Source organism: Actinia tenebrosa, unplaced genomic scaffold (genome assembly GCF_029948245.1).
Source record: "Actinia tenebrosa isolate PJP-AT-01 unplaced genomic scaffold, QUT_ActTen_1.0 PGA_scaffold12__29_contigs__length_12842862, whole genome shotgun sequence".
Lineage (NCBI taxonomy): Eukaryota > Metazoa > Cnidaria > Anthozoa > Actiniaria > Actiniidae > Actinia > Actinia tenebrosa.
Window position 1 is genome coordinate 11,965,440 of NW_028292572.1, and position 27,465 is coordinate 11,992,904.

The 27,465-nt window shown below is 42.0% G+C and overlaps 3 protein-coding genes and 1 pseudogene across 3 annotated transcripts; all 4 read right to left on the minus strand.

Annotated features, from left to right (window-relative positions):
* Nucleotides 1–12,924: 12,924 nt before the first annotated feature.
* LOC148912263 (uncharacterized) lies at nucleotides 12,925–15,002 on the minus strand. Its single transcript, XM_089028009.1, has 2 exons — nucleotides 14,523–15,002; nucleotides 12,925–14,118 (listed from the first exon to the last, which is right to left on the minus strand). Exons 1-2 carry the CDS (start codon nucleotides 15,000–15,002, stop codon nucleotides 12,925–12,927), a joined length of 1,674 nt encoding a protein of 557 aa, XP_088884135.1.
* Nucleotides 13,980–17,328, minus strand: LOC148912264 (uncharacterized). Its single transcript, XM_089028175.1, has 2 exons — nucleotides 15,852–17,328; nucleotides 13,980–14,118 (listed from the first exon to the last, which is right to left on the minus strand). Exon 1 carries the CDS (start codon nucleotides 17,120–17,122, stop codon nucleotides 15,887–15,889), a length of 1,236 nt encoding a protein of 411 aa, XP_088884301.1. The 5' UTR covers nucleotides 17,123–17,328; the 3' UTR covers nucleotides 13,980–14,118; nucleotides 15,852–15,886.
* A 3,479-nt stretch (nucleotides 17,329–20,807) lies between these two features.
* On the minus strand, nucleotides 20,808–22,036 carry LOC116295730 (neuropeptide FF receptor 2-like; annotated as a pseudogene).
* A 1,938-nt stretch (nucleotides 22,037–23,974) lies between these two features.
* Nucleotides 23,975–26,234, minus strand: LOC116295749 (substance-P receptor-like). The gene has a single exon (XM_031703659.1). It carries the CDS (start codon nucleotides 25,731–25,733, stop codon nucleotides 24,561–24,563), a length of 1,173 nt encoding a protein of 390 aa, XP_031559519.1. The 5' UTR covers nucleotides 25,734–26,234; the 3' UTR covers nucleotides 23,975–24,560.
* Nucleotides 26,235–27,465: the final 1,231 nt, after the last annotated feature.

Genomic DNA, 27,465 nt, shown 5'->3' on the forward strand with positions numbered 1-27,465 from the left:
GTGTTCATACGACTTACACAGGCGAGAAAAAATACACCCAGGCGTCTTGGGTGGACGTTGAGGGTATGTCAGTGAATTTGAACTACTCAGGGAAGAAGTTAATCCTTTGTAGTATTTGCCTTGGATCAGTAAGTCACGCCAACATTGGTTTTAGGTTTCTGGATGAGAATGGCGTACTGCAGCCTATGAGAAATAAGACGAACAACAGGGAGCCTGCGCATTTCTCCGTAGAGCCGCCAACGAATAGCGCTGAGAATCTTACGACTTGGACTTTTCACATGGTTGCTGATTGCCATGGGAAGGTAAAGTTGCAAATACGCGTAGACGACACCGGGAGCGTTTGCGTAAATAGCATAGAAAATCAAAGGGATACGACCTATAACCACAAGACCATAAGCACTCTTACGGTGCTTAGTCTCTAGAAGCAAACTATGTTTGCTGAAGTATATGAATCCACATTGGAAGGAAGCCCATTACGCTTATTACTTAAGGGATGAGCGGTATACTGATCACGCCTGGCTCGATATTGGGATGTGGGTTGAAGTTGGAGGTCTTGCGTTGATCGTTTGTAGTATTATCGTTAACTCGGGGCGGGCGGGAATCATAGGGTTTAGGTTGGTTGACGAGAACGATGAGCCTTTAGCCCCTTATAGGGCATCGACCAACAATCGAAGTCCTACTCATTTCTCAGCGCAGCCATATCCATTTAGTTCCGAGGCGTTTTACGTGGCTACGTTTCAAATGGTAGTCAATTGTAAGTATGCTAAGTTACAGATTTACCATGACGGTAGTAGCAATCTTGGTTATTATGCTTTCATAAATAGCACGGACGGATACGCTAACACCCCCGACAGGACCTGGCATCATAAGACCATTTCTACTATGACCGCCATACCACTAGTTCCACATTATCAAGGCGGCGCGAATACTATCTTTACTTATCCCCAGTCGAGGACGCCTCGGACACCCGACGACGATAAGCCCGATATAATACACAAGGATAAGATCAACCCTTCATCTTCTTCAGGAGTACCACCCCGATAGCTACTACTAATATCCAAACGTTATTACCCACGAGCTTTAACAGTTCTCCGCCGGCCCTAAGTGCCAGGCCAAGAACGCTACCCAGCAGCCCAGGAAGACCGGCTGCCATCTTTTTTCCCAAGTCCGTCAGCCCATTGCCTAATTTCTTTACGCCCGCGCCTGTAGCCTTAAGCGCGGACAAGATCACGCCTACTACGCTTGAAATAGCGACCGCAAATGCCAGCGGAACGCCATACTTCACCAGAGCCCTTTTTATCTTTTCCTTGGTGGTAAGCCCCAACTCCCTTTCCAAGCCTTCCCTTTGCGCCTGTAATTCTGCAACCCTTTCCTGAAGGGTTTCTAACTCCCTTTGAGCTGCTTCCCTTTCCTCTTCGGGACGAGTCTGGTCCGCAACTACTTCTCGCTGCCGCTCTATTTGCCCCTTCAGGTCTTTGATAGCCTGATCTCTTTGCCGGATTTGCTCCTCTTTAGTGTTGATTTCGGCAACCAGCTGCCGCCGTTCCTCCAAAGAGCCGGCTATGGTGGTTTGCAAGTTTTTGGCTTCTTCCTTGCTCATGTCCAGGTCTTGCAGGGCGAGCTCGAAGGCCTTTTGGGCTTGGTTCCTATCGCGCAGGGCTTTGTCTGTTTGTTCTCTAAGTTCTATCATTCTTTGGTTTTTGTCGTCAAGTTCTCTTTTTTGAGCATCAAGGAGTAGTCGGTTTTGTCTCATGTAATCTGCCTCCCTTTCCTCCATTGTCTCCTTTAGTTCTTCAACTTCCCTTATCGCCTCAGCGCCTTTTTGTTGCCGCTGCATTAGGGTCTTGAACTTTTCAAAGGCTTCGCTGGTGTTTTCATCATTTTCTCTTAGTCTTTCCACCAAATTAGGTCTTCCTAATGCGTTTTTGATTTCTTTTGGGAGATTACTGGTGAGCCTGCTGGAGTCTCTCCTTTGGTAGAGATCATACCACTTATTCCTTCCTTGGTACTGGATTTGAATTTGCCCCTTATCTCCGGTTTGGAAATTAAGGCGGGCCAAGTCTACATTTGGAAATTTCTCCCTTACGTCGTCTAAAAGCCCCCTTAGCATTTCAGTTCTTAGCTCCAGGTTTTGCATTTCCAAAAACACTGGGATGGGTTCGCCTGGATTCTTAGTCGTAAACTTGCCTATGAATTTTTGCCAAGCTCTTTCCGCCCGGGGGCCAAACCTGCGTTTAAACCTGTCTACGAAGCCCTTAGTGTCCTTTTGACCGTCTTTGATTAGGAACTCGTATTCGTCGTCGTTAATGTCAACTTGACCTTCTTCGGTAAGAACGTCAAAGTCTGGATCCGTTCCTTCTACTTCCATTATATATGATAAGCTCAAAGTTAAATCCCAACGTATTACCTAAGCAGGTTGGCGGGCTGAAAGCGGAACGCACCTTTCACCGGGTCACCTTTACCCCCAGTAGCGCAAAGCCAGGGGAAACGCTGTACGTATGCGTGCCCCGCCTAACGGATAACCTAGTATTGGTTCCCGGTACCTTGGCTTTAAGGTTTGACCTAGCAATACAACCAAGCACCAAGGACAAGCGCTATACCGTCAATAACGTGGGTAGGAACCTCGTCTCTAAGATGAGAATCAAGTTTGCCGGGGAATCCCTCTTAGACTTAAATAGGTACGATCTGTACACCACGTACAAAGATTTATGGCTAACAGCCTTTGACCGTACACAAAAGATAGAGCAGGGAATTGGAAGCGTTATTCTTCGTAAGCTTCGCAGCGATACTAACCCCGCGCCTACGGACTCCAGTGGAGCAACCGCAGTAGCAGACGCAACGAGGGTAAAGACCGCCTATGGTAGCAAGTACGTTATCCCTTTGGATTTCGAAGTGATTACGAGTCATGGCGTGTACTACCCCAGGCAGCTAAGTGAGTTACAGTTTGAAGTAACCTTGGCGGACACTACGAATGTCATAGGAGGCATGGACAGCGCAATCAGTGGAGCCGTGGATCCTTATTCTATCACCAACTTAGAGCTACAGTACGAAACCGTGTACAACGAAGAGCTGGCCCGTAGCGCTGGCATGGAATACAGCTCCGGAAAGGCATTCCTTTACGACCACGTAGTGATGTATAAGACATTTAGCTTCTTGGATAAGACGGACGAGGTTATCAACCAAAGCATTAACCTCCCCCGAAGAAGTCTCACGGGGTTAATGTTGGTGTTTGCTAAGCCCTATGAGGCCGGTAAGCGCGACTCCGAAGCCTTTCATAACCCCAACATTACTAACGTCGGCGTGAATATCAACGGAGTCCCAAACAAGGTTTACTCCCAGGGGATAAAGCCCGCAGACGTGTACAGGGAGGCAATGCGCAAGTTTGGCGACCAAATTAACCCTGAGGAATTCTTTAAGGATAAGTATGCGCTGTGGATTGATATGCGCACCATTAACGATGAAGACCTACATGGTCAGGGTTTACGTTTAGTAAACACGCAGGATGGCATAACATTGGAGATCAAGCGCACCAAAAACACCAGTGCCGGCGACAGCGACAAGATAAACTGCTACATCTTCGTCGTCTCAGACGCGCAGCTAAGCGTGGAAATGAATCAACTAAAGAGCGTTGCCTATTGATCCACTCGCTCATCCTTTTGATAAAAAAATATCGTTGGTATATAATGCTTCGCGTATTCGAAAACAACGAAACCAAACTGCAATGCATAGTGCAAGGCGATAAACTATACTTCAAAGCAAAGGAAGTGGCGGCTGCGTTGGGTTACGAACGCCCAAAAGATGCAATTAAGGTGCATGTTCGCGAAAAGTATAAGGTAAAGCTTAGCGAACTTAGAGTGGAGGTGAATCGCCTCCCCTCGTATTCACAGCCTAATTCCCTGTACGTAACCGAATCTGGGTTGTATCAACTAATATTTAGCTCTAAGATGCCAACGGCAGAGACATTCCAGGATTGGGTCCTCGAGGACGTTCTTCCCGCATTGAGAAAGACAGGTAAGTATGAAATAGAAAGGCGGTTCGATAGTCCTAACAAGTTAGTCTTCAAAATGGAAAATGAGTTTGACCTGCATAAGAAAGTCGTGAACTACATACGCCGCTTCTACCCACAGATGCTCATAGCGCCCGGCTTAGGGGAATTGCAGGATTCTGACAGCAAACGTATAAAATGCTGGCAGAAGGGTTATCAAAGGGGTCAACCCGACCTCTTAATACTGAACGCGCATTTAAGGTATGAAGGGCTTTGCATCGAATTAAAGACGCCGAAAGGAAATGGCATACTCTCCGCAGACCAACGCAAGATAATTTCGCAGTATGACGCGAATGGTTACCTGACCATGGTTAGCAACGATTATGACGTCATCTGTCGTGCCCTTAGCAACTACGCGGAAGGTATCCGTATTCCCTGTCGGTGGTGCTGCAAACGCTTCAAGACTACGGAGACAAGGGCAACGCATTTAAGAATATTTCATAGATATAATGATCGTCAACCAAATACACTGGCGTGACCTGATTTGCGGTAAAGCATACGAAATAAAAAATTACGTCGTCTTCGAAGACATCGACCGTTTACGGTTAGTCCTCAAAGACTTAGAAGGCAAGGAATATTCCCTTTGGGCGCCGGATTGCGTGCGGTACGTAATTCAGGGCGAGGAATTCACCCACTTACGCAGCTATGGTAAGGTAAATGGCCGATGGAAGTTTGACATTGAAAGAAGAGTCACTCCATCTCCTCTTTGTAGTTAAGCGCGTCTGCTAAAGTCCGCTGCGCTTTAGGATCCGCGGAGCACCAATGCCTCACAAAGGATCCTTCGGGGAATACCCTGTCGCAATGAAGGCAGGTGTATTTTTTACGCGGTTTAGGTTTGGGTGTCGCAATGCAATCTGCAGGTGGTTCGCACGTAATACAGTCCATATATTGAAAGGGCGATCAGGAATCCTCCCAGAAATGCCACGAAGTAGGCTAGCATATACCTTTAAAAGGGGTCCTTATTTTTATTTATTATTATTAAATATCCTTAATTCATTATTATCGAATATTCTTAATAATAATAAATAAAAATAAGAATGGGATTTGAGACTCTTTGCACAAACCTATCTTACTATCTTAGGTCCTTTCTAACTTCTACGGGCTTTCCTTGCAGCCTCATTACTGGCATGCCAGGCCTCAAAGCGATCTAAGTACTCTTTAAAGCCGCCTTGGCCGTCGTAGAGGCACTGCCAAATATGTTGGTCACTTCTTTGACAGCCGCAGCGCTCACAAGTTGCCTCCCAATATTCCCTATCTTCCCACCTTACGCCTTCTACGAGGTCAAACTCCGCAAAGCGCTGGTCGATTTCCTTCTTCCGGCGCGTCAACTTCCTTTGGGTTTCCTGCGGACAACATCGTGCAGCAACGTCGCCGTGTTCCTCGCAAGCCACGCTCAGCAGGTCGTAATTGCCGCGGCACCGATGTCGGTGCCATTCATCGTTTTTATCCTCCTCGCATCGCTCACATACATTCTTTAGACAAACGCGGTTTTCTACGTGGTATTTCAACATTTGCGCGCTGCTAAAGAGGCGATTACACTCCTTACAACGTCTTTCGCGTGCCTTCTTAGCGCACACCTTCTTTTCAACGTGGTATTTTAACATTTGCTTCGAGCTGAACTCCTTGTTGCAGTGCACGCACTCCATATATAATAAGGATTTAATAAGCCTTATATGGGATACCGCATAAAGTCCTTAATGGACTCTTTTGCCCAGCCCGCCATCGTCAAGAGCGCACCAAACCTTTCTGCGCGCTTCAGGCCGCACATTTCATCGTACAACTCCTGCACGCGCTCTTTTAACCGGTCTATCTCCTCCCTTTGCATTTCTATGGTGTCTCTTTTATCTTTTGCGTCGCCGGCAATTCTTCTTACTGCGTCCACTGGGTCCATCGTATATATCATGGATCCGAATCATATTCCCTGCAATGCTCTCATAGTAGGACCCACCGGCTGCGGAAAGACCCAATTCGTGGTAGAGCAGCTATTAGGACCCTTTAGATACCGTTTCGACTACATAGTGCTGCTCTGCCCCACCTACGTGAACAACCGCACCTGGGAAGGCATAGGAGTGAAAGACGACGACTTCTTCGTAGATATCTTAGACCCTAACGAGTTATCCAGCCATTTGAAGTTCTGGCACAAGCAATTCCCTAAAGATACACAGACTTTACTCATACTGGATGACATTGCCTGTGGGGACGACGTAAAAAAGCGCACCTCCGAGCTCGTTAAGCTCGCCTTCAGCGGTAGACACGACAATATCAGCGTTTGGTTGCTCTCGCAGCAGCTTACCAGTGTCTCTAAGCCTTTTAGGGAAAACATAGGTTCACTTGTCGTATTTTATACGCCGAGCAAGTCTGATTTGGAAACCATTTTAAGCGACTACGGCGGTGAGATATCCAAGGAACAGTTACACGAATACATGCGGCATTTAAAAACGCACCAACATTCCAAGATGATCTTCTCTTTGAGGTTTCCGTATTCCATTAACATATATGGACATTGAGCAACTCTTAGATGAAGTCCCCGCGCAGTTAGACGAAAGTAACCTTAAGGAACAACTCAACATCCTTGTGTCATCTGGGAAGTGCAAAGAAATGATAGGCAAGGAACTTACCCATGAGCAGGTAAATAAGTTGTCAGAAGAGGAAGTTAAGAAGTTCCATAAGAGGTACGAGGCTGCCCTTGCAAGTAAGACCACGGACGCCGTAGCAGACTCCGCTATCCGACTTGCGACTAAATTGCTTGGACTTGCGCTGCCCATAGACGACGTGGAGCAACTGCGGAAGGACATAAGCGAGGACTATGTCATCGCGCAAGAACTTAAGATAACCTGTGGGTGGTTGTCTTTGAAGTGCGGTAAGTTAATGGCAGTCGCCTCTGTGGCTTTGCACGTAGCTCAGCATGTCGACTTGAAGGAGGTACTGGTGTCTTGGAAGGACTTCAAGAAGGACAGGGACGTTGAAAAGGTCTTCCAGGCGACACTTGCTGAGGTACCTGATCAAGTCGCCTCAAGTACCTAGTTAAGTCATTCGTAAGTACTTAGTCAGGTCACCGTAAGTACTTAGTCAAGTCATTCGTAAGTACTTAGTCAGGTCATTCGTAAGTACTTAGTCAAGTCATTATTAAGTCGTTCTCAAGTCGTAACCAAGTTACTTGTCAAGTCCTTCAAGTCCCTTAATATAAGATGAGTGGCACCGAAGAACAACCACCCGTAGAAGATACCAAGATTACCAAGGCTAAATCTCCAGGCAGAGTCGCTGCCGGAAAGAAGCTCGCGGAGATGAACAGGAAGAACAAAGCCAAAAAAGGAGAAAAGGTGGAAGAGAAAGAAGAAGAATCCTTTATTAATCCTGGGTACGTCATTGGCGCGTTAGGAGTTGCTATAGCAGCAGGCAGCCTCTACTTACAATGGCGGGCTACGAAAAAGGTAGAACCACCAACATATCACGCACCTGTGGAACCGGCTGTTAGAAAAAGTAAGATCCCTGAAATGGAGTAGATTTATCACCACGTGCCGTGGCGACCTAGATTTTCCTTCTCGCTTTGTAATATAATGTCGACCGCGTTGCTGAAAACTGTTGAAGAAGCAGCTATTATTACTTCCATCGTTGCGGGTATTGGTTGGGTAGGTAAGAAAGTGCTCAAAGAAGACTTTACTGAAGACCCAAGCAAGAGCTTCGCTAATTTTGCTAAGATGACTGCTGCCGTAGGCGGGGCTATCATGGTAAAGGATTACCTACGGAAGGAAAAGTACCTCCCTACGGTGTAATATATATGGCTAGTTTAATCGCAGGTGGAGTTATTGCAGCTTTAGCATTCACTGGAGCTAATTATGGTGGTCAGTATTTGGATAGATTAGTTAGAGGCGACAAAAGCGGAGATTTAACTGCTGAGAGGAAGAGACACGACTTAGCGCTGGAGAAATATCAGCGAGATGTGGCGGCTTGGAATGAAAAAAGACAAGCTTACAGGGATTGGTTGGATAAGAACTACCAAGACAAAATGCAGGCAGACAAGAACTTCGAAAATACAGACTATGCCTTTAAACTTTATGCGCAAGCACACCCCGCGGCATCGGCGGGGTTGAGAAAGCCTCAGTTTAAGAATTACTACCAGCCTTCTAAGAAACAAAAAGACAATGAATTGGTCTTTGTAGGAGTCGCAGGGCTGGCAGGAGGCGTAGCTTTGGCGTATCTGCTCTAACGAAGGAAACTGTGTTTCCTGAAATATATGATCGTCTTTTTGGAAAGCGACAAGAATAACTTTACTACTTATTTGAATCCTCCCATCAAAGCCTGTAAGGTTCGGTTGGTTAGTTGCTCTTTATACAATTCTTGGTATAATTTAATTAATGGCTTTGTCATCGGAACTTCCGGCACCAAACCAAAAATACCAGATTCCCATTACACCCCTATAACACTGGCTAAGGAGCTAGCAAAGCATGGATATACTCTTACCACAGGATTACCCCATGAAATGAAATTCAAGAAAAATAGTGGAAGCGCTAATCTAAAGGACAGTTCATTGGTAGAACTCCTGGGCCTTACTAGTACCACGATAAATAGCGGCAGTACATATGATGTGAAATGGAAAGTCGCATCCTCTTACGAAGTCTATTGCGACTTGGTTCATAGTTACAACAATGGAGAAAAGTCTTCTCTTATGTCCAAGTTTCTGCCCAAAGGTAATCCATTTGACTCAGGAGAATACACTCCCATTTCTTTAAGCTATGACTTGTCTAATTTGGTAGAAAGCATAAACATCACCATTAAAGTGGACGGAAAGACGGTGGATTTTAACGGGCGAAAGATCAATCTTGTTTTGGAATTCATATAATGAGCCGCGTAGAGGACAAACTCAAAAGGATTTACTACGGGCCTGAGGGCTATTGGAGAGGAGCGTCGGCCATCAAGAAACTCGCGACCGCGGCCAGGGTATCAGAAGAAACGGCTAAGAACTGGTTAAGAAAACAAACCCTCTGGCAGGTTTATCTTCCCGTGCCTAAGTACATTCCCAGGCCCAGCTTCACCGTAAATACCCCCAATGAAGTTCATCAGGTGGATTTGCTTTTCTTACCGCACGACAAGGTGAGAAGAAAGACCTATAGGTACGCTTTGACCGTAGTTGATATCGCAAGCAGATACAAGGACGCCGAACCCATAACCAGCAAGGATTCTGGAGAAGTTGCAGAAGCCCTAGGTAGGATTTATAAGCGCGTCTTGAAATGGCCTAAGCTGCTGCAAGTGGATGCGGGGACAGAGTTCATGGGCGTGGTTACTAAGACCCTGAAAGACCACGACACTAAGATTAGGAGAGCCAAAGCAGAGTACCCCAGGGGTCAGAGCATCGTCGAAAGATTCAATAAGACCCTGGCTGAGCGTCTCTTTGGGTACCAGTATTGGAAAGAGCTGGAAGATCCCTCTAAACGCAACAGGGAATGGACTCAGAGGCTCCCCCAGGTTGTCGCGGCTTTGAACAACGAGGCGGCCAGGGCTACGGGAATAAAACCCAGGGATGCCATAAAAAAGAAACACGTGGAACACAAGTCCTTCGTCAGAAGTTCGAGGGCGGTCTTCCCCCAGGAAAAAAGATTAGGCGATGTCACGGTCCGATATCTCTATGAGCCGGGTGAATTAGAAGGAGGATCCAAAAGAGCTACGGATCCTAATTGGTCTTTGGAAACTTACCAGATCCGAAGTGCGATAGCTAAGAAGGGTCAGCCCATCTTGTATTATCTTCATGATGGTCCCACGCGTGGGTTCGTCAAAGAAGAACTGCTTATCGTGTGATGTCCGAATGCTATCGTATGGATACCATCATCACACATCCACCTCTTACCGTCAAATGCAGACAGTGACACCTTCTCCTGTGTAACGTTGTGTATTTGATGTCCGTAGCTGCGCAGGCTGTTCATTTTATGTCGCTGTTCCTTACGCGTACGCAGGACCTTTAAGTAGGAATCGTGGGTAATGTCCTTCTTAACCACGTACTTTTTTACGCCTTTGGCTTTCTTTTCTACACCGTCCAGCTTCAGCACGCTGTACATCTTGGGTTTCAGGCCCACGTATTCCACGATGGGTTTTCCTTTCATCTCATCCTTCATTTTCCCGATTACTTTCTTGTTTTTAGGGGAGTAAAGAAAGTGGTCGCGTGGGTAATCGCTGGTGTCGTATTCATCGATGTCGGGAACACAGTCTTCGTAAATGTCTTCCGTCTGCACCTCTAGTATCAAGGAATCGGTGTCGGTGTATAAAAGGCGGCACTTATCACCGTATTTCGGTTTTAGCTTGTCGTAGTAAAACTCATACATGAGCAGCTTTGATAGGTCTAACACTGTAAACCCCGTGTATACGGGTTTATTCAGGAATAGATTCGCTTTCTTCATGTGAATCACGTAGAAGTTTAACATTTCTACGTATCTAACGAATCCAGGCTGTGACACGTATGCTTCTGCTTCCTCTCTGGTGCTGGCTATCTTTATGCTTACGCGCTTGCGAATGTTCTCCATTGTCTTACCAAATACGCTATTGTTCATTAGTTTAAACAGGTTCTTTTCGAAGTCATTCTTTGCCTGCGTACGCTTTTGTGTGTTAAAGTCAATGTAGGAGCGCATCCATGGTTCCTGCGTGAACTTCAAAACGCGGTGGATCTTCTTCACGCGTAAGCCGTGGCGCACATAGAACTGCAGGTTGCGGTAATGCACCACGTACTTCTTCTTGTCCATCAGGTTCATCGTTAGCTTCCTGTATGGCTTGTAGCCAGGGCACATTTCCCTCTGCAGCGGACTCAGCTGCTTAAATGGTATTTCTATTGCTTCTGGTGCTAATGGGAACTCATCGTGCGCGTCGTGCAAGTGCTCTGGGTATTCCAGGTCCACCTCCAGCACGTAACCTTTGTCGTCTTCTTTACCTACGTTTAGGTAAAACTCTATGGGCTTTATGTTGTCCCATTCGAAGTCGCGTACAGGTAAGTACTGCGACATTGCCCAACCGTAGAGGTTGTTTGCGTCTAAGTAGAAGATGTATGTGGTTGGCTTCTCCGGGTCGTGCTCTACCAGGGGATTGTTTGCGCGGGCGTAACGTCTGCTGGGTCCGCAAACACCGCCGCGGATACCGTCTTCCATAAAGCGGTACATGTCGTATTCCGTTAGGAGATCCAGTTGCGCGTTTGTCTTCTTTAGCAGCGCACTCCAACTAAGCCCAGGAGCCGTGTAGAAGTTCGCTGGATCCAACCCGTAGTATTCCATTGCCATCTTTCGAAAGCTTTGGAAAACATCTGCGAGCAGTACTACGTCTGAACGTAGGTAGATGTCGTGGTATTCTCCCATATTCTCACAGGAGTACTTTTCCCACACATCTAACGCATGCTGGTACTCCTCATCCTTTATACCAGACTCGTTTAGGGTGCTGTAGAATCTCTCTTTGGGTGGTAGGGGTTCTTTGAATCGATCCCAGGAGTCCATGTATTCGTATGGGTAGACTCCTTTCCTTTCCGCGCCGTATTGACTGGAAATGGGGAACTCCGTGTTGTATTTAACCAAGTTTGCTAAGGAGTCCGCCATAAACTGCTGCGAATCTAAGAACTTCAGCTTGCCCACAGTTACGGACATGTACCTTTCTTTGTTGTTGGGTATGCACTTTACTTCGGAGCCGTCTGTTCCTTGTAAGAGTAAGTGACTGTCGTAACCCCTTAAATTGTGAAAGAATACGGGTATTTCCATTTCTGGATCTACTTTGAAGTTTATATTACATTTCCAATGAGCTGCACCTCTGTATTTACCCGTGATGTGGCAGTGATCTCTAACCTTATCCACATAAAAATCCTCAACGAATGCTTTATGACAATGAATGCAGTGGGTGGAAGGCTTGTTGGGCTTTTCCCCCTTCCTTGCATACCTGCCACATTTGAAATGAGCTTCTCCTAGATACTTTCCATCTTCGTCCCACGCTTTCTTGACTCGTCTTCCAAACTGGAGAAGCGTATGTTGGCAAATGTGGCATTTCTTTGCCTTGGTAAAAGCCTCCTGGTTCTCTTTGGTAAATACCATCTTCTTTGGGCGTCTTAATTGTTCTCTTATCTCTTCCTCCTCTTCTCGCAATGCTTCTAGAAACTCATTAGCTGCGTTCTTACCTCGGTAAATCACAGGAGGGTCGGCCTTACCATCTGATCTGACTACTATGTAACCAAAGGAGCAGATCTCGTGTAATCCCACCTTATTCGTGGCACCACTTTTCTGCTCTTCCTTAGTTATCAACGCTTCAAAGTCTGCATATATCACGTAAGGCACCTGCATCTGCTTTTGATGGTCTGAGTAGGATAGGTTCTTATCTGTGGACATCTGGATCCGTTGCGCCACTTCTTCGACTCCGCGACATATTTCGTCGTGATCCTTTAGAGCTTTAACGCTGGTAAAGGATAACAAACAACAGTCGCAGAAGTATTTCTTGCCTTTGTGTTTGGTGTGTCTGTAAAATTAAAAAATTAAACGAGGCTTACCTGTAAGGTGAAGTTTGATTGGGATTCTACCTCCTCATTCTTGCATAGAGAGATCACGTGAGATAGCGCATGCGTAGTGAAGTTCATCCTTTAAAGCGGGCCCATGTTATCCCAAGAAATGGGTGGGTATACACCAGACAATGGGGTGGGCACGTGATCTCTCTATGCAAGAATGAGGAGGTAGAATCCCAATCAAACTTCACCTTACAGGTAAGCCTCGTTTAATTTTTTAATTCTACCTCCTCATTTGCATATTCGAGATCCCGTGAGACTTCAAAGCTACGTGGGCCCGTGTCAATGTACCCTTCAGTAGGGAAACACACAATAACCTCAAATGGAAACATTTTAATATGAAATTAATTGAACATTTTTGTCATCTTTATAAAGCACAGCTTAAAACTGAGCTTCCATAACAATTGTCTGGTTTAATGTCTTTCTTGTAAAAAATAGCAAATGTACATTGTGATGACCATCCTGCAGCTTCCATAATTGTTTCTAATGGCACTCCACTGCGATAAGCAGCCGAGGTTGATGCTGACCTGGTGCTATGTGGTAGGAATGTTTTAACATCTATGCCTGATTGTGCCATTACTGTTTTGACCCATCTAGAAATAGTGTTTCTGGTAACAGGCTGAAAAGGCTTGTTATAACTGAGAAAGAGCCTTGTGTTCTGTGGCCTTCGGATAGTTTCTGTTTTAGCTATGTAAGCTTTTAGGTAAGTCACTACACAAAGTCTCCTGTCTGCAGGGAAAGCAGGAAGCACCAGTATTGGTGGTTGCTTTCCAGGTTTGGATTGTTTTATAAGTCCATCTAGAAAAAACTTGTAGGAAGACTTCCCTTTTGAAACATGTTGAAGGTCCATCATGTGCACTGATTGGCATCTTTGACCAGTAACTAACATACATAACATAACTAGCTTGAGAGTGAGTAACTTTAAATCCAACTTTGAGGCAGGACTCCATGTTTTTAATAAATCTAGCACCTTGCAGACATCCCAAGTTGAGTGATATCTTGGACGAGGTGGTCTGGTCTGAAAAGTTCCTTTGACAAATCTTCTAATTAGAGGATGTTCTCCAACACTCGAAGTACTATCGGCAAGCTCAACAGTTGCCGACAATGCTGATTTGGCAGTGTTAATTGCTGAGTAACTGCTTCCAGAGTCATATAGGTGTGTTAAGAACTCAATTATATTAGCTACAGTTGGATAAATGGGATCTTGATTTCTTTCTGCTGTGTATCTCCTCCATTTATCCAAATAAACTCTGTACTGTTTTGTTGTTCCTGTTCGCCATGACGAGAGGATAATTTCACAAGCTCTTTCTGAAATGTTCTGTTGTTGGAGTCGTCCCCTGATAAAAGGCATGCCATCAGTTTCAATTTTGGCCACAATGGGTGAATCAGTTTTCTGTTGTGTGGTAATTGTAGCACAAATTTGTCTCTTGGAAGCAACACTGGTCGCTGGATTAACATGTGTAACATCTTTGGAAACCAGACTTGGGTCCGCCACAATGGTGCTATCAGCAAGGCTTGAGCTCGGTCTTCCTGGAGCTTTTGAAGAACTTTGGTCAACATGCTGAATGGTGGAAATAAATAAACATACTTATTTTTCCAACTTAAACAAAATGCATCTATTGCCATGGCTTCAGGATCAGCACGCCATGATACAAAAGGCTTGAATTGATAATTGTTTCGGGAGGCAAATAAGTCTATTTCTGGCCTCCCCCAGAGTTCTATTAGCTGTTTGAAAACAGTGGGATGAAGTTGCCATTCTGTTCTATCTGTAAATTTTCTGCTCAACCGATCAGCTATTTCATTTTGTATTCCGGGAATGTGTGTCGCACTGAGCCATATATTTTTTGAAATACACCACAACCAGATTTCACGAGCTACTTTGTTGCAAGCCAAAGAGTGAGTTCCACCCATATTATTAATAAATGTTACTGCTGTGACATTATCTAGTTGTAAATGTATGTGTACATTTTTCTCATTGCTACACAGAGACTGTAGTCCTAATTTAGCAGCTGCAAGTTCAAGACAATTTATATGTTTGGTTTGTTCATGTGCAAGCCATCTACCTCCTGCACAGTCCTTTCCTTGGCGGTGTGCACCCCACCCTTCCAGGGAGGCATCAGTGGTAAGGGTGAAGTCTGGGTTGTTGTGGGAAATTTTCTTAGTAAATTTGTAATGGTTTCCTAACCACCATTTAATGTCTTCTCTAGCTGAGTTAGAGAATTGTATTAAGGCCTCAAAATCACCTCTGCTATTTTTGAGTTCCTCAATTTTTTCAATTTCAAGTTGTTTGTAGAAAAGTGGTCCAAATTCCACTCCAACAGAACAAGAAACTAAAGTTCCAATAAGTTTAGCTGCTTCTCTTATTGTACATGTTTTATTATCCAAAATGGTTTTACCAAGGACTCTAATATTTTTAATTTTTTCCTGTGTGAGACTGACTGTCATGTCAATAGAGTTTAATATGAACCCCAAATGCTCTAAAATTTGGGTTGGTCGGGTTACCGATTTTTCCTCTGAGACCTGAAACCCCAGGTCTCTAAACAGATCATAAGTTTCATTTATATTATTCATGCACTGATCATATGACGTTCCCAATAAAAAACTATCGTCTAGGTAACCACTTGAGATATGTCCTCTGCTCCGCAAAGTGGAATACACTGGCTTCATGAGTTTTGTAAATATTCTCGGTGCAGAGCTAAGACCATTTGGTAGTGTGATATATTTGTATAATTGGTTTCCCACCTGAAATTTTAGGTATTTCTGGGATTTTTGGTGGATAGAAACTGAATAATAAGCATCAGTTAAGTCCAGAGATGCCATGAAACAATTCCGTTCCATTACATTTATACAGGACTGTATTGTGTCCATTTTAAAATGAACTGGTAAAATATTTTTATTCAGTTTTTTGAGATTTAATATCAATCTGAATTTTCCATTCTTTTTTGTTCGTAAAAACACTGGTGAAATAAACTCTTCTCTTTCGTGTTCACATTTTTCTATGACTTGTTTGTCTAATAGCTCATCTACTAGTGTATGAAGAGCTTTCTCTTCAACTGATTGAAGTTTTGGTTGTCTCAAAGGAGTTGTTTGTACTGGTGGTGAAATGAAATCAACTTCGTACCCTGTTACAATATTTAGGATTGTTTTGTCAGAAGTTAGCTTTTTCCATTCATTTTCATGAAATTTAAGACGGCCAGCTGGCAAAACTTGGTTTTTGGTCAGTGTATTCTCACTTTGCAGAACAGATTTCTCTGTTTTAAATGCAATATGATCATTTTCCTCAAGGTTGCTTACCTTAACAAGAGGAATAGAGATATGTAAACTTGAATTCACTTGCGAGGCTGATACTGGGATTGGTTTTTCTGATTTCGGTACCCTGTGTATCCGCTTCTTTGCCTTCCAGTAGAGCCTCTGCCCCGGCTTAAAAAAGGAAACCTTCTCTGATCTGACCTCGCATATTGGCTGCCATTTGAGTTCTGTCTCTTGTAGTTATTGTGTTTCGAGGTAATTTTAGATGTGACCTTGCTGGCCTCCGTCAAATCCTTTACTGATTTGCCTAGCTCAGTTCCAAATAGCAGATCTTTAACAGGGTTTTGATCGCTACACAGCAAACGATATTCAGATTTCATATCTGATTTGAACAAAGCTCTTCTTCGCAAGTCAATTTCATGCGAAGCATCGCTTAACAGTGACAGACTGTCTGAAAGAGTCTGCATTGTGTTTGTTGTCATGTCCGCCATTTCGGCTGGAATGTTCTTATCTTTTTCAGCTTTCATAAAGTCACTTAGCACTTTAGCTACTGCCGTTATTCCTTTAAGAAGAGGTTTCTGTGCTTTTTGTAGCATAACATCCTCTGTTTTTACTTCCTTTCTCACACTATTGAAGATCTCAGGGTTTACTCGAACGACCTCTAGTCGCTGACAGTTTCCTGGCGTGGGTAATTTCTCCACCAGCTCTTCGCGCGAGTCTTTGCTGGCGCCTTTGCTTAGAAGTTCTGTCAATAATTCGGCCAAATCCGAGTCGAGATCTTCTCCATTGTGTAGTGGTTTATTTACCACTTTCGCCATGCCGGCGAGAACCACATTCAGTTCTTTCTTGGGTTTTTTCCTGGGAGGTTCACCTTCCTCCTCCCCGCCATTGTTTTCGTTGGCGGGCGATTCACTGTCACTTTCTGACAACTCATCAACAGCCTGGTTATAATTATCGTAGGCTGTTTTTATCTCAGTAATTACTGGTGTAAGGCTAGCTAAAGATCCAGTAATGTTTGCTAGTTGTTGTTTGATGTCATCTACATCTTCGGCCAGCAAGGTATTTTCGGTTTGGTCTTTGCTTGATTTTGGCGCCAAACTTTTCGAGTGGCCATCTTCTGGCTGTTTGTCTTTGGGACTCGTGGGATTTTCTCCCGTCTTATGACTTTTTTCGAGCCCTTTTCCCTTTCGGGAAGTTTCTTCGACAGTATTCTTTCCCTTTCGGGATTCTTTCATGGTGGTTAAACCACTGGTGGTTTCTGATCTTTTTGCAAGACTTTCGCCTTGACGCTTATTGGCCTCATGGCCTTGCTCCATTCTTCAGAAGTTCTTGCCAAAACACGAACTGAGAGTTCCCTCGGGACGATGGAAGTCGGTAGACACCTATTTCTCTAAGAAAATCGTGGTTCTTCTTAAAATCTTTTCCGAAACAAAACGTGGACTTTTCTTCACTGAACGCAAACGCAAGATGAACTTCACTACGCATGCGCTATCTCACGGGATCTCGAATATGCAAATGAGGAGGTAGAATAGTGTGCTAACATGTTTCACCCACGAATAATGCCCGCCGTGGTAGAAGAGGTGTATTCGTTCTCCTTTACTCTTTGACAGCACTAGTGGCACTATCGTTTGGTCTCTGACTCCGTAAACGTTAATGGCTAGGTCATTTTCCTGCTCGAATATCGGTATGTCTATCAACTGCATTGGGAACTCTACGCCATCCCACTCCAAATCATCTGTTGGGTACTTGCTTGGTCTACATGGATCCTTATCTACTGGATACAGTGCGGATCGTATTGCCCACATAAAGCAGCGGTTGTCGTCATTCTTTACGTTAACGATTGCCTTCTTCATTTCTACCCACACCGGCAGGGGCACGTAACTTCCTCCTCGTATTGGCACGTACCTTGCCATGCTAACCTCCATACCTTCTACCTCCTCCACTGTCCAACCTGATCCTTCTTTCGTGTAGTTAGACAGCGACTCCATTATTGCTTCTAAGGCTTCGCTGAGTGACCTATCCAGATTCGTGGACTCTAATATAACCAGTGACTTTGATCGCAGCATTGCTGTCGTCGTTACCTCATCTTTTGACAAACTTACTTCTACCATTATACTCGCTTTCAGGGCTCCTAATTCTTCTATGCCTTTTTGAAGCGTTCTCTTGACCTTCCTTTCCGACTGACGCCAAAACTGTCTAACGTCAATCTCACCGTTACCGGGTATTGACACCGTTTCGAAATTGCTTTGGGATTCCATCTATATAATAGGAAATATCTTATACCTAATTCCAGACCCTTTTCAGATCGTCGTAGTCATACTCACAATCCTGACAATGCCAAAACAATTTAACCTTAGTCTCAAACTTCTTACCACATCCACAATCATAGCTGCTCATACATTTCGTCTTCATCTTCAAATGCTTCTTCAAGTCCACTTCTTTCTTAAAAGTTCTCTTACAATCTTCGCACTCCATATATAGACTAACATATTTAACTACATAGACACGGGATGCGGGTAATCGCGGTACGAATCGAGGAATTCACTTTAGACGGGTAATCCTCCGGTGGTCGTTGCGCTGGAACCCCCATCCCCTATACTACTTCTGTAGTAGGTGGTTTTTCGGGGATTGCTACCTCCAGACCATTCTCTCGCTCTATCCTGCGTATCTTTGGTATGCCTATGCCGTACTTTTTGGCTACCTTCTGCAGGCCCATACCATTCTTTCGATCTTCCAACAATCCTGCGATTTCTTCCTCGGATAGTATTTTGGGTGTTGCCATATATATCTACGGACATAAAGTATCTCGTAGCTAGATAGCTATGGATCCATAGGGGTATTCCGTGGGTCCATAGGATATAGACATGTATCTCTACATAGCTGCGGGTATGGTCGCATACGTGCTAGGAAAACAAAGAACTACACAAATACTTTTGGAGATCTTGGAAGGTCTCTACCGAGCGCAAAAGACTTTGCAAGGAATTTGCATACCAGGCTACATAGCCACTTTGGCGCAACTACCACGAAATAGATAGAGGGTGTCGAAGGTTTTGGGCTACTACTATGGATTTTCCAAAAGGTAGCGGTGTCTTGCCGCGCCCTTGCTACGAGGACTCGTTTTGGGGTCCTTGCTACCATGGAGAGGCATTTCGCCTCCACCTACTTCCCTACGGACATTTCTGGTGCTTGCTGCCAGCGCAGTGGACACAAAAAAATACTTTTCCTACGCAAAATGTGCCTACCAGGAATACCCGTGCGGGAGTAGAAAAGGTAGCCGAAAATGGTTGCCGAAACAATGGGTAAAAATATACTCTTCTAACAGTGGGTGGTTGGGGTCTATTTTGTAAAATATTTCATAGATTACGTCAGGGTAATAAGGAATATCCTTATCCAGCCGACAAAACATCCACTCGGCTTTTGTCATATCAGAAACCTCAGGAATAGACTTACCGGTAATTTCAGACAAAAGATAGGGAATAGCTTTGTAATATTTCCCTAGTCTTAATTTTTTTAGCGTTTTCCGCAGACTTTGCGGGGTTGGCTCTTCTAAGTGGTCTATGATTTTCTCCTTTACTTCGTTGTCTAAATATACCGGTCGTAAACCCTGGATATGACTCATCCAGTCCCTAAAGTATTTTATTCTCTTATAAGGTGTTTTCTTACGACCTCCATTGGCGTAATATTGCTCTTTGGTAGCATTTGGTACGGCATTACGAATATTCTTACCACACTCGTAACACTGTGCTGACGTGTCGTCTTCTATTTGCATTTTCTTACCACAACAAATATACTTATTTGGCTTAGTAGGTACAAACTTGGGTTTCAAGCACTTTATACAGAAGTCATAAACGAACTCTTTACATTCATGCATATATATATCATAGATTTCGCAAACACAGCAGCAGTAAGGGAATCGTCGCGTGGGTAATACCCGCTGCCGACGCATACATTTAGAGGGGCCTGAAACGCAGGTAATACCCGTGAAATTCGATGCTTAGTGATTTGGATTTCGCAAGTCCCCCTTACTGCTGCTTGATATATATCGTTATCAAGAGATGTATCAATAATACCAATGCTTGTAAGCATTAGTTTTAATGCTAAGTTAGATATTTTAAAACTTTCTATATATAGTGTAAGCTCAATTATCCTATTTCACTATGACGTCACTGCTTGTTTATGTGGGGATAGAATCGCCAAATCCAATAGAAAATTCAACAAAATTTGCTCCTAGCGAAACAGTTTAATCTAAAATGGCCTGGTTTTCAGATATAATATGTGCTAATATGTACTAAAAAATATTCTGAGCGTTTGCTGTCTATTCTACTTCTCTTCGTGGATTGATACGGGTTTTAGAACAATTTTCGGTGAATTTGCGTTGATTTGACCCCCTCCGACGACCATGATCCTTTGCGTTTAAACAATAGATGGTTTTGATGTGACGTCATAGTGAAATAGGGCAATTTATATTGTATTTTTACATAGAGAATTTTGTTTTGAACATTGTTACATATGGGTTTATACCAGCTGGTTGTCTCTCCAGTCCTCCAGCTGATCCATCTTTGTAGGATAAATAAAGTTCAGTATTGATTGATTGAAATTGGACTCGGCTTATCGGCCTCTTCCAATTTTGTCAGTCCTCGAAATTTTTTTCATCCAATTATTTCCAAATTGGACTGAGCATGTAGTCCTATTACCTATACTTATTATCATTTTGTGATTTATTGTTTTAGGTTTGTTTTAAGAGGTAAGTTAGAAATTCAATCAATACGTCGACTAATTATTTTTGTACTTGTTTTTTTATTTAAACATTTCTAGTCGATAAGGTTTTCTTATGCTCAAATAAATGACAATCAGGTATTTTGCACACTTTTTCCTAAACCCACCTCCTTCCTTCCTTCTTATTTTTTCGTTTTTCTTTCTTTAATTTTCTTCGTTTTTTCTTTTCTTTTCTTTTTTGTTTTTTTATGTTTTTGTTTGTTTGTTGTTGTTGCTGTTGTTGTTTATATCTTATTTTATATAATCTATTATACGTTCATTTTGTTACATCAAATCCATTGATAAATTAGTCACCCCACGGCTGTCACACTTCCCATGGCCAGTTTTTGTGGGCAGGGTTCTCATTTCCAATACTGATGCTCCATTATTTACATGACGATTCGTACATCGCTTCAGAAATGAGAGACAATCCTTAAAACCCATTCTAAAGTTCTGACTAAATATAGGATAGATGAAAGGAGCAAGAGCTCCTTGAGAATAACCAATAAAATATATCAGGAAAATGAAAAGTCCTGATTTACAGATTGGATGGCCAAGAAAGTTCGTGAAATTACCACGGCAAGTCACGGTATAGACCCACAGAGGAAGCCAAGCAATCGAAAACAAGATTAGAACAGTTATCAACATTTTGATGGCGTTCTTGTTGGTGTTGTCCTGAAAAACGAACTGCAAAAGGTCCTCTGGTTTTACGATTGATCTTTGGCCTCCAAAGACGGATAATTGTGGAAGTGTATAAACCACTGGCCAAAACTAGAGGAACCATGTAGAAGAAGGAAAACTCGACCCAAACATATGTGACAAGACCTCTGAGACTGTTGAAAGATTTCCTGATGTTAATAGCGCAGACGATGCCAATTTTTGGAAAGGTGATCAAGGCACTTCCATAAATATAAACCCAACCAAATGCGAACGATGTAACCCATGTTAATGCAATAAGAACGTAGGCCGTTTTATGGTTAATTCGTCTCAACGGATAAAATACTGCTATGAACCTATCCACAGCTAGGATTGCAAAACTCTGGGTCGCCAAAGACACTGATAAGAATGGAGCAAAGTTCTTTAATCTACAAAGGTGGGAGCCAACCTCTCCAGCGATGAGCAAGGGTTTGGTCGCATTGATGCGGTAGATCAATTCTGGCATGTTGACTACGGTAATGAGAAGATATGAAAGACTAGTGTTGACTATAAGCAGGTTGCTTACTGTCCTCATTCTTTTATTACAGTTCCTGACGACTGACCCAACGACCAAAGAATTCCCTACCAGCGACATCAAAATCAAAACACCCAACGCTACGCTCTTAAGCAATTTCCAAGTTAAACTTTCATCGCCTTCATAGCTTGAGTATGTTTTTATTGGTGTGGAGCTGTTGTTCTGTATTTCTGTAGAATTCAAGAATGACATTTCCCGAGTATTTACTAGGACACAAACTTAAAAATTAAAGGTAGGTATTTGAAGTACGGTGGCCAGAAATTATGGTTCTTACTGAGCTTAGTGCAATCAACACTCAGTTGATATTTTTTGATCCAATCGATTCTAAATCATGCACATGGGTGTGCTCAAGTCTATTGGATGAAAGAATAGGTGAATTACCCTGATAGAAAGAAAGGACTGCATGTCACCGATGTGTTTGCTCAGTTGGGATAATATTATTTAACTGTCATCTAAGTAACATGTATTCCTAAAGTAATGCAAATCTACGAGACAATTGAACAAAATTTTGAAACTTCTTGTCGCAATCGAGAGAATCGAAATAACTTGTGCTGGGTTGTGTGTGCTCAAGTGTGTCAGATGTCAGTTATAAACCATCTGGTTTGGTTGACGGAGCCAATTCGTATTAAAAGCTGGCAAAAAAAAAAAAAAAAAAAAAAGGCAACAATCGATGGAAACTACATCCTGCAAAAATGACCGGTCGCTGTAGCTACATGAGAGGAGATGTAAATATCCGCTTACATGAACAAGTTTATTCTTGTTAAAGTAAGAGTAATTGGGTATATCAGCAAAAATTGAAATCAGTGGAGACCGACAAATCATCATTACAATATTTTATAAAACGTTTCTTTATCAATTAATGCCATGTTTAATTCACGCAAATTTTCTTAAACTGATGCACATAATGTGAATAAACTCTAATAATTATTTATCCGAAATATCAGACCACTCACAGAACACGGAACAAGCGTGGGACAGTCTGTACAAACAGCATTCAAGATAGGAAAGCTAAATGATTCTGTCAATACAGAAAGAAGCTGTAGTAGCCAAGATGACGCACTTACTGACGACTATACAAACACCGCTGAGTGAACTGCCTCTTATCGAGAGGAAAAGTAAAATGCTTAACACCTGAGCAATGAATAGGGTTAGGAGCTATTTGAGGTACACTTAAAACATCTTAAGTTGGTATTAACTTTCGTATGGATATTATATATGTATGTTACTTGATATTATGCATAAGAGTAAAAACTGATTCGTCAGTTAGTTTGGAATATTGTATACGAGTTAACCAGCTTTAAGATTTTCCTTTTCTTTCTTTTTTTCTTTCTTTCTTTCTTCCTTCCTTCCTTCCTTCCTTGCTTCCTTCCTTTCTTTCTTTCTTTCTTTCTTTCTTTCTTTCTTTCTTTCTTTCTTTCTTTCTTTCTTTCTTTCTTTCTTTCTTTCTTTCTTTCTTTCTTTTTTCTTTCTTTCTTTTTTCTTTCTTTCTTTCTTCTTTCTTTCTTTCTTTCTTCTTTCTTTCTTTCTTCTTCTCCTTCTCAATTAGCTGATCAATCAAATCCTTTCTCCCAACCCCAAGATTCCTCAATCTTATTTGATAATGCGCTTCCTTAGTTTCAAATTATACTAATCATCTGACTAATTGACTAAAAAACTTACCATAAAAAATTAGCACTCTTCTCTTTTCGTTTTTGTTTGAACATCATGTTCAATAAAACAATGACCATATTATTTACCAACACGAAACGATCTTCCTCATCTCCTCTTGGCTCCACTCGGTCTCGTCAAAACCCTCTTAAATTCAACCGGTACTGACGCTTCACTTATAATTTACTCTTCGATGACAAGAGAACATGAGAAAACTCATAGGCCTCACACAAAAGAGAGGAATAAGTAGTACTGATCATGAATAAATGGACACTTTATTTACAGAATTCAAATTCAAACTAGTCAAACAAGAGCTATACATTTGGTCTAAAAAAGGCTATCAAATTGAATTCAATTTATAGTTTTCTGATGCTAAATTACGTCCGATACAAACATCTGCGCGAAGAAAAATTACTGGAAAATTAAATAGATGTGTTTTTTTGTTTTTGTTTTTTTTGTTTTTTGTTTTGTTTTGTTTTGTTTTTTCTTTTCTTTTCTTTTCTTTTGTTTTGTTTTGTTTTTGTTTTTTGTTTGTTTGTTTGTTTTTTTTGTTTTTTGCTATTTCGGCTCCAGAAAAGAGAGATGCTAAAGCCCTTTCAAAGTCTATTTTCTGGACGTAATTTTGACAGTAACTTTTAATTCAAAACCCATTCAATTTTAGCAAACATTGAAATATTGAATCTCTGGGCTGATCAAATTCAGGGTACGGCATCAAATTGAGATTTAGTGTGTAAGGTTATTTGTATAATAAGAGAAAGAAGAGTAAAAAGAAAACTTCTCAATCAAGGTAGAGACCTCAACATACTCTACTCAGGTGTGTTGCCGAGTCCAGCATGAACGCGCAAGAGAATTAGCGCCTAGCCAGTAGAGTAGCGCGCCACTACCTATTAAAAGAATATATATACAACACTGAAACTGCTCCTATTTGCCTGTGTTAGACACTTCTTCTGTTTTGGACGCAGAAAATGGGTGTTTCAACTATGGCGAAATGAGATATTTATTACATCATACGAAACTCAAGTACTTTCTATGTATTCCTCAACAAAAATCGTGTCTTTAGGCTACATATACTTTCAATAGTCTTTGCATTTTTGGTTTGCATATAAGGCAAGTGTTCTCGTTTAGATTACTGTCGTAAAATCCAAACGTTCCATTCGTCGACTAACAGTATTTGTTCTAAGCCTATCCCCTTGAGTAAACTGACTGAGTGTAAAAACCTCAACTCTGTTCCTGCGTCGAAGGACTTTACGTACAGATGAACAACAAGCCATAGCAATCAAAATATCCTTGAATCCTTGTCGGTAGTTCTCACTGAAAATAAGGTAGATGTAAGGTGTGATAGCACTGTTGGAATATGCGATAAGAAACCTGGTCATGGAGAACTGACTTTTTGCAGAGCAAAGGGCTGGTAAATTTGAAGATTTCCCGGTTCTTTTACAAGCAATGATCCAAATCCATGTAGGCAGCCAGCAGAAGAAAAATGCCAGGAAAACTGTTATCAACATTTTCAACACTCTACGATTTACTCTGTCAGAATACGATGCGTTGGCTGTGGCATTTGAACCAGGGATTTTTCGTTTCCACAGTTTGATCATCGTAGCAGTGTAGAGGACGAAAGATATGGTTAAAGGTAGAATAGTAACCACTGTAAACTCGACCCAAACAAACTTGTTAAAGTTTTCCATACTGCCAAAGACTACGTTGGCGTTGACGTAGCAATAGGATGTATCTCCATGAGTCCATATGGATGCAGAATGAAAATAAACATAAAAGAAGGCCATTGCAAAGATCCAGTTAAAGGCTACCAATATGTACGCTACTTTTGCTGTGATAGGTTTTCGAACAGGCAAGTACACCGCTACAAAGCGATCCAACGCTAGAACTGCAAAACTCTGCGTTGAAACAAAAACAGCGAGGAAAGGTAGAAAGTTCATCATTTTACACAATATTTCAAAGCCTGTTGACTTTCCTAACAACCACATCCTCCCGATATAGATCTGAGAAATCTTGCCTGGCATATTGATTAGGGTCACCAAGATATCTGCAATACTGAGGTTGACGATGAAGATGTTGCTAACTGTTCTCATTCGTTTGTTAGTATTTCTGACAACCGTCGCGATGACGAAAGAGTTTCCAGCCAAAGACAGCAGGATGAGGACACAGTATGATGCAGTCCTTAAAGAATTCATAGCCGAACTCCCTGCAGCTTTTTGACTTGTCTCTGATCCTTCCTCAGTAGTTGGTATCCAATCATTTGTCAAATTTGTCAATGTGGAATTGAATGTACCATTCATGGTGCTAAAAATCTTGATTCGTATCTTGTAGCTAAACTGAATCTGTGAAGGACTCAAGCGCAAAGGATTCAAGAAATTCAGAAATATTTCAAAGTTCGATGACGGTTCTTCCGTTCGCGAGGAACTCGGCGCGCAGTTTCACTGAATACTTAACCGAACCAACCTCACTGCAAAATTATATGACGCAGGTGTTTCTTAATTTTGGTCCTCTCGTATTAACTTCAATCCTTCTTTATCGCCAGAACTACTGAATTATGCGACAAAAATTGAGACACCCAGTGAGTTAAAAGATGTGCAGTCCAATCGGCAGTTTTTCGCTACTGAAACACTAATCCGTAAGCTAGAAGACAGTCTAGATGTGTGTCAAATTACTCTCTTTCGATTCAAGTTACTGTTTTTTAAAAAGAGCGGAAATCTCTTCTCTGCTTTTCGGAACTAGAAGAGTTTAAAGCACCTTTGTTTTGGCCAATTACGAAAGGAAGTGTTCACAATATCCGTGGACTATCCGTGTTTAATATCAAAAGAATGGCCTTCAATATTGGTGAACCGTCAGCATGTTTGTCCGATTACGAATTATTGACCTTGATAAGCATCAATCATACTGTCAAAGAAGATAATGAAAATAAGAAATATCAGGGGAACAAAAACATCTTCGATACTATTCCGTAATCAATTTTCCATTGAAGTGAGGCTAGTTCTGATTGATGAACAAAAATCTGTTGTTATTATAATAATAAAACCAGGTAAAAATACCGTTTGAAAACAATTGATGACAACACGTTAAAAAACGTTTTTCTTAAAGAAGAATGTATGCTTTGGGTGAAAATTGGGGAAAAACGGTTAGCGGTGACTTCTCTGTTTACTTAACCTGTCAGGTGCAATGAGCATTCAACCAACATCGCTGTAGAAATACAAAGTCATTCTCGCATGACGTTTCTTTTCTTCTTTGATCATGTTACCTTAAGAAAAGTCAACACCTTCGATAGAACACAAAGAAAAATGTCCTAAAATGTCAACAGAAGGTTCTTCATGCCGCTGAGGCAGTCATAACTATTTGTTAGGTCTCACTTTTAAAAGTATTCGTCTAAAGTCTTAACAATTGATTTGAATATGGATCCAATTTCCTTCGATAATAATAATCAGAATTTACTTATGAAGTTAGTAATTGCTTTTACTGATGTTATTGATATGTTAATTACGTAGAATAAACTCAGATTATACCTAACAGATCCAGTCAGTCCCATTCTCAAAAGAAAAGCAAAAACCTCTGCAGCTAAAATGCATGGATATTATGAATTTCACAAATTCACAGAAAAGGACAAATTCATAACAGTCCTAGATATAATTACATCCATTTTGAAATCGCTGGTGATTTCTACAATTTGATTGGCTCCCAGCAGTGCGATTTAATCACGAATCGCACCATTTTGAGTTTTAAATCGCACTCTTTTGAAGAGCCAATGAAATTGCAGAAAAATAGAATTTGACCAATCAGATATCAGAAAAGAAAAGTGATCTGATTTGGTCTGAAATCAAACTTGTGATAAACAAATTGCACTCCGTTTTTTGCTATTAACTCGCTAAGAAGATAAAAAAATATGGTATGTTTTTGCGCTACGATGTGAAGATCTACGAAGTGTTTAGTCTTGTTTTGCCTATGCCATTATTAATCGACTTCCATATATTTCCCCCAAGATATTTTGGGGATTTTTCAGCCTAAGAAATAATGGAA

Coding starts and splice junctions, on each gene's coding strand:
- LOC148912263 (XM_089028009.1), bottom strand. CDS start 15,002: ATGACAGTCAGTCTCACACAGGAAAAAATTAAAAATATTAGAGTCCTT. Junction 14,119..14,522: donor TGTGTAGCAATGAGAAAAAT/GTACACATACAT, acceptor TCCACCATTCAG/CATGTTGACCAAAGTTCTTC.
- LOC148912264 (XM_089028175.1), bottom strand. CDS start 17,122: ATGGAGCAAGGCCATGAGGCCAATAAGCGTCAAGGCGAAAGTCTTGCA.
- LOC116295749 (XM_031703659.1), bottom strand. CDS start 25,733: ATGAATGGTACATTCAATTCCACATTGACAAATTTGACAAATGATTGG.